The following is a 12,062-nucleotide window of genomic DNA, read 5'->3' as shown; positions in this document are numbered from 1 at the left end:
TAAATACTGGATTTATTTATTTTTTTAACCATCAAAATTAAAACAAAGGCTTGACATGTTTCACTTTGTAGTGCACTAATGAACATGCAGGTTTTACTTTTTTTTTTTTTTCTTTTTTTTTTGATGGGGACAGACTTTTGTTCAACATTTGAATTCTCTGACCACCACCTGTAAACGTAAAACATTATTGTGGAATCCCAGCATTCACAAAGGTGTGAATTTCATTGACCTCTGGCCTTTTTCACCCTACCACACAAACCCTAAACCTTACATACTACAAAGCATTTTCAATGTGAGCCAAATAAAACTGTTACCCAAGTCAACTTTATTTATAAAGCACTTTGAAAACAACTTCAGCGGAACTTCATTGCTGTACAGTGAACATAAACCTGTTACCTGTGTTCTACACACTTAAACCTCCTTGGTGTGGACTGATTACTATGAATCTACCATGTTTCCCTCAAGTGGGTAACAACAATAAGAATAGCAGTAGCACCCCTTGTTGTAATTATTTAGTAGCTCTTTGGAGTGTTGCAAAAAAAATAAAAAATCTTGATGTCTCATGTAATCCATTGGTGGTAGGCTAAACCACAGTTCAGTCAGAGTTCCCTTGCAGGTGGACTGAGACCCACCTCTTTCAGCAGTCTTGGTTTGCTTTTTTGTGTGTATGCCATGAAAATGGCAGTCACATCAAACCAAACTAAACATCATCTTGTATGACATCACTCACAACAGCCTTTTCACACTGCAGGTGGTTTTCATTTTGTTTTATATTTATGACCTTGAAGTGTTTTTCATAGAAATGTTTACTGTAACATTGACTTTACTGTTGTATTAGCACCGGAGAGCAAGCAATGAACTACTGCGTGTTCTGCCTTGCGTACAAATTTGGGTCATGTCGCCACCATAGGAAAGGAACCGTTGCAAACTGAAGATGAGGATGAGACTTCAGAGATGCCAAAATATTTCAGCTCTCAATACAGGTTAGACTCTTTGGTCAAAAACTAGGATGGGGCCAGGTTCTGGAAGAAAATTCTAAGTGACCATCGCTAACAGGAGCCCTACACAGTAATATTTACAGATTTGAAGTGTTGGGGCGCAAAGTATTTTCAAAGGAAACCCAAACCCTGGCTAAGCACCTGAGAACTTAAATTCTTCCGTTTCTTTAAGTCTATTTAATTTATGTTATGGTTGGGTCATTAACTGAACTGATATGACAAGAGGGTGTGAGCTTGAACACTCCGGTCAGCAGGGTTTTGCATACAAAACGCTACCTCGTCAAAATCACTACAACAGCTTTCTCAGTCAGCCTCTGGCTTGCATCCTCTTTGAGCATTTTAAGCACGTCTCCTCCCGCCTTGGAGAGAAGGCAGTAGGCCTACTGGTGACTGCCGCACGACTCCCCGCTAGTCCCTTTCCTCCTCTTCACGACTCTAAGGAAAACATCGGCTACACGAATTGGTGAAGCTGCCAAATAACCTGCAGAAGAGAATTCATTTTGCCCTGGTGACGGCTCTTGCCTGCTAATTAAATTTGTAAGCGCACCATTTATGATTAACATATGAAATTATTTCAAGAAAAGGTTACACAGGCATACAGAACAGACGAAATGTCTGTCAAAGTGACAGCGTAGCCATGAGAACGAAATACACCCATAAAAGCAGGCAACAAATCTGCACACACACACGACAAAAAAAAAAAAAAAAAAAAAAAACATGAATAATGCAGCTCGTAGGCTTGGTGTGTTGCATAGTCGTTACGCTGCTAGAAATTATACCACTTCCCAGCATCAAGATAGCAACGGCAATAGAGCCCCACAGGAAATGGAGCATTTATCTTCAAAATAAAAGCATTCATTTATGTTGAGACTTATTGTAAGGCTGGCTGGTGGGGGGGAGATAACCCCTAATTGTGAAAGTATTTCCCAAACGTCTACAGTCCTTCTTTCGCTTGGCGCTGATTAAAATATCTCGCCATAGTAGCGTGAATGTATCTAAAATGGTGTTGGATGTGGTATAAAGTATTTACCTTCCACGTCGACTAAATGCATTACAAACATAAATACAGAACAGCACGACCGTCGTTCAGAACGTTTTCAACATCTGTCTGACCTAGGCTGTCAAACGGCTAGCTGCTAACGTAGACCAATGACAGTAAACGGAACCGGTTAGCATGCTGGCTAACCACGGCTAGCTCTGCAGTGAAAACAGCTAGTTTCGTGACACCGTCGAGCAGCGGCAAACGACGCGTAGACGACACATGCCAGTATAATTTAAGGGCACTTAATCACGCTTCCTCAAACACTTTCTTACCTGTCAAAATTCCCACTCGGGTCTGATGGTCGTGGTTGGTGAGCACCATCCCGTCCGTCGCCATGTTTACAACCGCTGTCTGCACTGTGACAGCACAGATATAGAAACAGTGGTGTGGAGCGTTTGCTGCACCTCTGGAGGACGACTGCCTGCGCGTGCTGGCGCGTGTGCATGTACACGCACGTATGTACACTTAGGTTTGAAATTGCTCTAATTGTATTTTTAGCTGGAATAAAAATAAGATTAGGTGCCATCCGAAAAACCACAAGTTATGCAGGTTACCAGGTTACCAAATTAGGTGAAAACTAAGTTTTAAGACGGCATATTTTTGTCAGTTCAACATGTTTCATTAAAACAAAGTTTAATAAAGACGCCGTTGTTAAATGTGTCTTGCGTATTAAGCTACAGTTACAAATAGGTGTGTTATCATTTTCTGTATAAAAGTTGAAATGTATGCTGAAGGAAAACATCGACTAAATCGTCAATTTAGTCTACTATATTGCTCTTTATTTCGTCGACTAAAACTGCTCTTTATTTTTATAGACCACAATTGGATTCAAACTAAAATACAACCAGATGACTAAATTCTGACTAAAACTATAATTAATTTTAGTCAAAAGACTATAACTAAAACTAAATTAAAATTTCTTGCCAAAATTAAGCAATAACCTACCATCATTTTGGAGAAGCCACTGCCTTTCAGACTCACATGACTATCACATGATCTTCACACCACTATGTTCAGTATGTGTCGTTTAGTATTTTTTGATAAATATAAGTACTTGTTCCAAAAACCAATTATCGTGGATTCCTCATTTCTAATTTGGGGAATATTATACTTTATGACTGTGTAATAATAGTCATTTTACAGTTGTAAACTATAATAATATTATTAATAATAATGTTAATAATTAGTGTTGTTCCGATACCGATACTGGTATCGGCAGAGGCGCCGATACTGCATTAAAACAGTGGTATCGGTATCGATGACTACTCACAAGTAGCATGCCGATACCATTAATTCCAACGCTAATATGGGATTTTGGATGCAGCATCTTGTGTCTTGCTTGTGCACGACATTCACTGATATGTGACATGTTCACTGCATGCCGATCTAAGACATCCTATTGGCCCTTGAATGCTCTGAACCAATGGCAGGACAGCTTTTTCATGTTGAGGGAAAAAAAAACTTAGGTATCGTATGGTATCGGTATAGGCCGATACTGCAAAGCTGGGTATCGGTAACGGGGGCCAAAAAATGGTATCGGAACAACACTATTTATAATTATAATAATATTTTATTTCTAGGCGCAGTTAAAAACATCCATCCATCCAGCTGTCCATCCATCATGTACCACTTATCCAGGGTCGGGTCGCGGGGGCAGCAGCTTTAGCAGGGAAGCCCAGAATTCCCTCTCCCCGGCCACTTCAACCAGCTCCTCCGGCGGGACCCCAAGGCGTTCCCAGGCCAGCCGAGAGACATAGTCTTTCCAGCGTGTCCTGGGTCGTCCCTGTGGCCTCCGGCCGGTGGGACATCCCTGGACGCCTTCCAGGAGGCATCCGAACCAGATGCCCGAGCCACCTCAACTGGTTCCTCTCGACGAGGAGGAGCAGCAGCTCGACTCTGAGTCCCTCCCGGATGACCGAGCTTCTCACCCTTCTCTAAGGGAGAGCCCAGACACCCTGTGGAGGAAACTCATTTCGGCCGCTTGTATCCGGGATCTTAGAATTAGAATTAGAATTCAACTTTATTGTCATTGCACTGTCACAAGTTCAGAACAACGAAATGCAGTTTGCATCCATCCAGAAGTGCTTTAGCAAGAATAAATTATATATTTTAAAAATAAGATCCAAACAGTATATACACATTATTGCAGGCTATAAATATGTATGTAGTATTGATAAACAGCTAAATAATTGTATATGACTATCTCTACAGTATTTATGTTCTTTCGATCACGACCCACAGCTCATGAACATAGGTGAGGGTGGGAACGTAGATCGACCGGTAAATCGAGAGCTTCGCCTTTCAACTCAGCTCCTTCTTCACCACGACGGACCGATACAGAGTCCGCATCACTGCAGACGCTGCACCAATCCGCTCCATCCTGCACTCACTCGTGAACAAAACCCCAAGATACTTGAACTCCTCCACTCGTGGCAGGATCTCATCCCTGAACCGACACTCCACCCTTTTCCGACTGAGGACCATGGTCTCGGATTTGGAGGTGCTGATCTTCATCCCAACCACTTCACACTCGGCTGCGAACCGCTCCAACGAGAGTTGGAGGTCACGGCTTGATGAAGCCAACAGCACCACATCATCTGCAAAAAGCAGAGACGCAATGCTGAGGCCACCAAACTGGAGTCCCACGACGCCTCGGAGGCGCCTTGAAATTCGGTCCATAAAAGTTATGAAGAGAATCGGTGACAAAGGGCAGCCTTGGCGTAGTCCAACCTTCACTGAAAATGAATTTGACTTACTGCCGGCGATGCGGACCAAAGTGACACCGGTTGTACAGGGACCGAACAGCCCATATAAGGGGGCTCGGTACCCCACACTCCCGAAGCACCCCCCCAAAGGACTCCCCAAGGGACACGGTCACGCCTTTACCACGTCCATAAAACACATGTGGACTGGATTAGCGAACTCCCACGCACCCTCGAGGATCCTGCCGAGGGTATAGAGCTGGTCCACTTTTCCACGGCCAGGACGAAAACCACACTGCTCCTCCTGAATCCGAGATTCGACTTCCCGACGGACCCTCCTCTCCAGCACCCCTGAATAGACCTTACCAGGGAGGCTGAGGAGTGTGATCCCTCGATATTTAGAGCACACCCTCCGGTTCCCCTTCTTAAAAAGGGGGACAACCACCCCGGTCTGCCACTCCAGAGGCACTGTCCCCGATGTCCACGCGATGTTGTACAGGCGTGTCAACCATGACAGCCCCACAACGTCCAGAGCCTTTAGGAACTCCGGGCGGATCTCATCCACCCCCGGGGCTGTGCCACCGAGGAGCTTTCCAACCACCTCGGTGACTTCGACCCCAGAGATAGGAGAGCCCACCTGCTTAGATAAGAGAGTCCCCGGACTCTGCTTCCTCAAAGGAAGACGTGTCGGTGGAATTGAGGAGGTCTTCGAAGTATTCTCCCCACCGACTCCCAACATCCCGAGTTGAGGTCAGCAGCACCCCATCTCCACTATACACAGTGTTAATGGTGCACTGCTTTCCTCACCTGAGACGCCGGACGGTGGACCAGAATTTTCTCAAAGCCGTCCGGAAGTCGTTTTTCCATGGCTTCACCAAACTCCTTCCGTGTCGGAGTTTTTGCCTCAGCAACCACCAAAACCGCGTTCCGCTTGGCCAGCCGGTATCTGTCAGCTGCCTCCGGAGTCCCACAGGCCAAAAAGGCCCAATAGGACTTCTTCTTCAGCTTGACGGCATCCCTTACCGCTGGTGTCCGCCAGCGGGTTCGGGGATTGCCGCTGCGACAGGCACCGACCACCTTACGGCCACAGCTCCGGTTGGCTGCCTCAACAATGGAGGCGCAGAACATGGTCCACTGGGACTCAATGTCCCCCGGGACAAGGGAGAAGCTCTGCCGGAGGTGGGCATTGAAACTCTTTCTGACGGGATTCTGCCAGACGTTCCCAGCAGACCCTCACAATACTTATGGGTCTGCCAGGTCGGACCGACACCTTCCCCACCATCGGAGCCAACACACCACCAGGTGGTGATCAGTTGACAGCTCCGTCCCTCTCTTCACCTGAGTGTCTAACACATACGGCCACAAAAACATACAAATACAATGTTAAGAACAACATAAGGTAAAATAAAATGAAAAATTAAGAAAAGATGATGCCTTTATGGTCAGAGTGTGTAGGCTTGTCTAAACAGATGGAGTAGAGGTATAAATACATCAGACTGGTAAGCTATTAAACTCAGTGTTCTCTCTTGTGGGTTCTACATCACCTGCTGGAAGCTCCTCATCCTCCTCCAAACTGAGTGTATTAGGTCCATCCAAATCCTTCTGAGTGAAGATTCATTCATCCATCCATTTTCTCAACTGCTTATTCCTCACAAGGGTCGCGGGTTGCTGGAGCCTATCACAGCCGGTTTCGGGCAGTAGGCAGGGTGCACCCTGAACTGGTTTCCAGCCAATCGCGGGGCACACAGAGATAAACAGCGATCCACACACACAAGCACACCTCGGGACAATTGGAGCACACAATTAACCTGCCATGCATGTCTTTGGAACGTGGAAGAAGACCGGAGTGCTCGGAGAAGACCCACGCAGGCACGGGGAGAACATGCAAACTCCACCCAGGAAAGCCGGAGCCTGGACTCGATCTTGCATCCTCAGTAATGGGAGGCTGATGTGCTAACCACTCATTCACCGTGCTGCCCCCTGAGTGAAGATATAGAACGAAATCGCGCAGCTCGTCAAATCGACGGGGTGAACATGGAGAAGCTAACCTGCTATGGTGACTTAGCAGAGTCTGGACATGCATCCTCACCTCAGTCAATTTTGCTCGTTTTTTTTGTTTGTTTTTGGCTTCTCGCCAACATTGTTTTTTTGTTTGTTTGTTTGTTTGTTTTTTTAAACATTCTCAGCTTTCCTGACTAGTACTACTGTTTGGCTCTGAATGTGACTAATAATGAAACTTCATGGAAAACAGTATCAATTTCGAGTCAAGGTAGATTCCGGTTGTACGGTAGCTTCCAGAAGCTGGAATTCAGTGTGCTGCTTATTATTAAAACGAAAATACTGATCTCATTCGTGGCTCTATTTCGTCCCTCTTAACCGCCAGTAGGCAGTGCTTAAAAGCACGAAAATTCCCCACGCGCATGCCTCACTCAAGTCATCATCCCAAGGACATGTACTCCATTTCTTTTTTTTCTTTTTTTTTATGTCGCACCTCGGAAGCACCCCCACCCCACATATTAGCATTTCTGCTCAATAGCTTCTAGGTCATGTGACCTATTGACCCCAAATTAGTACTGGCTCATAGTGGCTTATCTGCTCGATGAAATACAGCTCTTTTCTTCTCCATTCCAACCTTTCTTTCGTTTTAAATTAACTTAATATTGTACATATCAAGATGGTTGTTTGTCTCTGTGTCCTGCGATTGGCTGGCAACTAGTCCAGGGTGTCCCCTTTGGTATTTTTGTTATTCTTAGTCACCAAGCCCTGTTGGCAACTTTAGTTTTTGTTGGATTAAATTTACTCCTTTTTTCGCACCTCTGCCTCCCTGACTCGTCCGCCTCCTGCATTTGGGTCCACCACCACACTTCATAGCTCCTGACAGAATGAACCGACCAGAACTGAAGCGAAAGGACCCAGCAGGGAGCATCCGGTGCCGACCGGCACGACGTCGGCCAGCTCCCAGACGCCATCAGCCTGTTGACCAATCCCGTTCCCTCTGTGTAGGTTCAGCTTTCTCTTCTGGGACTTGTGTCTCCGTGTCCCCCTCACCTGTTAAAGCTTATTTACCCAGTTCACCACCTTGTGATTCCTTTTACAGTTATTTAAGTGATTCTGATTTGGAGCTCACAGACACCGAGTTAAACCATTCTGATTTGGACACCAGTTTTTTGTTCACCTAGTAAGTCTCCCCGGGCACTTCCTTATGACACAATTTTGTCACCCCACGTTTTTGTTGACCACGTTCCCGAGTTAGATTTTGATTCAGATTTAGAGGATGAATGTGAAGTGAGTGAGCACACTGATTTTGGTTGGAGTGCGAGTGATAGCTTTTATAGTTTTTTGTTTTCACGTTCCCCGTCACGCCTCCTGCTCCTCGACCGGCGGCGCCCGGCCAGCGGCCGCCTTCTCCACCACCTGTTCCGGCGGCGCCCGGCCACCGGCCGCCTTCGCCTGCACCAGTTCCGGCGGCGCCCGGCCAGCGGCCGCCTTCTCCACCACCTGTTCCGGCGGCGCCCGGCCACCGGCCGCCTTCGCCTGCACCAGTTCCGGCGGCGCCCGGCCAGCGGCCGCCTTCGCCTGCACCAGTTCCGGCGGCGCCCGGCCAGCGGCCGCCTTCGCCTGCACCAGTTCCGGCGGCGCCCGGCCAGCGGCCGCCATCGCCTGCACCAGTTCCGGCGGCGCCCGGCCAGCGGCCGCCATCTCCACCACCAGTTCCGGCAGCGCCCGGCCAGCGGCCGCCATCGCCTGCACCAGTTCCGGCGGCGCCCGGCCAGCGGCCGCCATCTCCACCACCAGTTCCGGCGGCGCCCGGCCATCACCTGCACCAGTTCCGGCGGCGCCCGGCCAGCGGCCGCCATCGCCTGCACCAGTTCCGGCGGCGCCCGGCCAGCGGCCGCCTTCGCCTGCACCAGTTCCGGCGGCGCCCGGCCAGCGGCCGCCTTCGCCTGCACCAGTTCCGGCGGCGCCCGACCAGCGGCCGCCTCCGCCAGCTTCTACCCTGGCGGCGAACGGCTTGAGGCCGTCGCCTCCTGCTCCTCGTCTGGCGTCAGGGACGCCCTCCTGACTGGCCCCGCCGGGTCCTTCTCATCGGGCGTCGAGGACGCCCTCCTGACCGGCCCCGCCGGGCCCTCCTCGTCGGGCGTCGGAGACGCCCTCCTGACTGGCCCCGCCGGGCCCTCCTCGTCGGGCGTCGAGGACGCCCTCCTGACTGGCCCCGCCGGGCCCTCCTCGTCGGGCGTCGAGGACGCCCTCCTGACTGGCCCCGCCGGGCTCTCCTCGTCGGGCGTCGAGGACGCCCTCCTGACTGGCCCCACCGGGCTCTCCTCGTCGGGCGTCGGGGACGCCCTCCTGACCGGCTCCGACGGAACTCTCTCGTCTGGCGTCCGGGACGCCCACCTGACTGGCCCCTCTGGGCACTCCTCGTCTGGCGTCCGGGACGCCCACCTGACTGGCCCATCTGGGCACTCCTCGTCTGGGCACCTCTGGTTTTGGCATTTTCTGTTGTATTTTGGACTGCTCCAGGTAGTGGGCCGTGCACCCTCCCGCCTGTTTTTGTTATTTGTGGACCTTGTGGGACATCTGGGAGCTGTCCCTTGAAGGGGGGGTACTGTCATGTTTTGGTTCTGTTTAGGGTGGGTTTTGCTTTGTTTTTGTTGGGTTTTTAGTTTGTCATGTTTATGTTCTGATTTCCTGGTCTTCCCTAGTCTCGTTAAGCCTTTCCGTGTTTGCCTGCCCTTCCTCATGTGCCAACCAATCAGCACCCCCTTCCACTTGTGTCTTGCCCAGCTGTGTCTCGTCGTGTGTAATTAGTGTGTGTACTTAGTTATCGGTTTTCGTTTCAGTGTTTGTCGGTTCATTATTCTTGTTTCCCCACGTCCATGCTGCCATAGTTTAGTCTGCTCCTGTATAGTTTTTCCCTTTGGTATTTTTGTTATTCTTCGTCACCAAGCCCTGTTGGCAACTTTAGTTTTTGTTGGATTAAATTTACTCTTTTTTTTTTTTTTTCGCACCTCTGCCTCCCTGACTCGTCCGCCTCCTGCATTTGGGTCCACCACCACACTTCATAGCTCCTGACAGTGTTATAGTGAAACATCTTTTAAACCGTCAATAATAATAAGCACGTCCGCCTCCCAGTTCTGAGGACTCCAGGCTTCGAGTCCAGGCTCCGGCCTTCCTGGGTGAAGTTTGCATGTTCTCCCAGTGCCTGCGTGGGTCTTCTCTGGGTACTCCGGTCTCCTCCCACATTCCAAAGACATGCATGGCAGGTTAATTGGGCGCTCCGGATTGTCCCTAGGTTGTGCTTGTGCATATGGATGGTTGTTCGCCTCTGTGTGCCCTGCGATTGGCTGGCAACTAGTCCAGGGTGTCCCCTGCCTACTGCCCAGAACCAGCTGAGATAGTCGCCAGCACCCCCCGCGACCCTTGTGAGGAATAAGCGGTCAAGAAAATGGATGGATGGATGGATGGATAATTGTAGTGAGCCATGACGGGAGTCGGAGGCAGAGTGTTGAAGTCCGGAGCCAAAGACCGGCGGTTTATTGATATCAGCTTCTCATCGTTTAACAGCAACAACAACTCACTCTGCGCGAGGCTCACAGACCTACCAACATTCTGCTCCTTCATCCCTTCATCCTTTCATCCTTTCATCCCAACAAACTCCCCCTTCGTCCCAACGTTCCGTGGGTGAATTATGTTCTAATCACTACACAAGCCCCCCCAGAATTCACCCACAATCAAACTCCGGATGACGGGGCGGCAAAACTGCCCGACCCCTGCGGGTACAGGACCCAGGGAGCGAGGGCGGGAGGGACACAGCAGAAACACCAGAACAGTCCCGCGCACCAACTGGCGGGGATGCAGGAACAACTGGAAGGGATCCCACACGGTCCACAAGGCGCTGTCGCTGTTGCCGCGCGTACCACGGCTCGGACAACTTCGACATGGAGAAGGCGAGCGGCATGTGATCGACGAAGACCGTGAACTCACGGCCCTCCAGGATGAAGCGGAAGAGGCGGAAGAACCTGTGGTAAAAAGTCACCATCCCGAGGAACTCCCGAAGACCCTGGGCCGTCCGGGGTCGAGGAAAAGCGGCAACAGCTTCCACTTTTGCCGGGAGTGGGGTGGCGCCGTCCTCGTTGATGAGGTGGCCGAGGTATTGGCTGGAGGGCACACCAAAGACACATTCTGTCTTAGTGCCGTAGGTCCGGATCGGTGCATCGTTGGCCGCTGACAGGTGTGGGCCGTGAGTGCCCCTGGCAGCATCTTCAGCCGAGGCAGGCAACACGCTTCTGCGGGCGCCGGAGTCACAGAGGAACTTGAGTCTGGAGAGGGTGTCCATGATAAACAGCAGCCGGCACTCTGCGCCCCCACTCACAGCTGCAACTGAGTGGAGGCGTCGCCGTTTCCCGACGCAACAAAGGAGCAAGGGGCGCGGCACCTCTTCGCCTTGGTTCCAAAACGTGCGTGAAAATAGCATAAGCCAGGGGCCGATCGGCCATCCACGGCAGCGCGTACCTTATGAGGTGCCGTTGCGGCCGCCGGGAACGGGAAGGCGCGTGCAGAGGCCAAGACCTCGTGGTTGTGACGCTGGGTGGCCAGGAAAAAGCGGTCAGCTTCCTCCGCCAGAGCACGTGGCTCGGAGATGGTAGTGTTCGCTAGCGCCGTAGCTCTGGCCGCCGTGGAGCTCCCGAGCGCGGACACGACGTGGTAGTAGCGCGTGGAATCGTCCGTAATTCCACGGATGGCAAACTGAGCTTCAGCTTGTACAAACCACGTCGCCGCGGCCGACTCCCAAAACTCCGGTAACTTGAGATCAGCGGAGTTCGCCATGTCGCTCAATTCGATCAAATTCTCAGCCTCGGAAACGTCAACGAGGCGGATGTCGGGGTCACCAATGTAGCGAGCCATGACGGGAGTCGGAGGCAGAGTGTTGAAGTCCGGAGCCAAAGACCGGCGGTTTATTGATATCAGCTTCTCATCGTTTAACAGCAACAACAACTCACTCTGCGCGAGGCTCACAGACCTACCAACATTCTGCTCCTTCATCCCTTCATCCTTTCATCCTTTCATCCCCACAAACTCCCCCTTCGTCCCAACGTTCCGTGGGTGAATTATGTTCTAATCACTACATAATAATAATAATAATGAACCACATTTTTTAAACTGCGCTTGAATTCAATTTTGTTTTTGAAAATAGATATTTTATTTTGAAAACCGGATGTCGTTCTACGCGCTCGTGTCCCTTCGCGCACACTACCGTAAATCCTAGAAAAGGGCGAACAGATGAACTGAAGTGCGGTTGGCTTGACTGCGTAAAAAGAG

The 12,062-nt window shown here is 50.4% G+C and overlaps 1 protein-coding gene across 2 annotated transcripts in view; it reads right to left on the bottom strand.

Annotated features, from left to right (window-relative positions):
- Nucleotides 1–2,479, bottom strand: part of gphna (gephyrin a) — a 45,871-nt gene extending 43,392 nt beyond the window's left edge. Inside the window, exon 1 of one of the 2 annotated variants that reach the window (XM_077538467.1) lies at nucleotides 2,313–2,479. In XM_077538467.1, the coding sequence (XP_077394593.1) occupies nucleotides 2,313–2,376 (64 nt within the window). In that variant the 5' untranslated portion in view covers nucleotides 2,377–2,479. The remainder of the gene's footprint in view (nucleotides 1–2,312) is intronic. The other variant, XM_077538466.1, reaches the window with a different exon arrangement.
- Between the last annotated feature and the right edge of the window lie 9,583 nt (nucleotides 2,480–12,062).

The sequence above is a fragment of the Festucalex cinctus genome, chromosome 12 (assembly GCF_051991245.1).
Source record: "Festucalex cinctus isolate MCC-2025b chromosome 12, RoL_Fcin_1.0, whole genome shotgun sequence".
NCBI classification, from domain to species: domain Eukaryota; kingdom Metazoa; phylum Chordata; class Actinopteri; order Syngnathiformes; family Syngnathidae; genus Festucalex; species Festucalex cinctus.
This window is presented reverse-complemented; position numbering and strand designations above follow the sequence as displayed.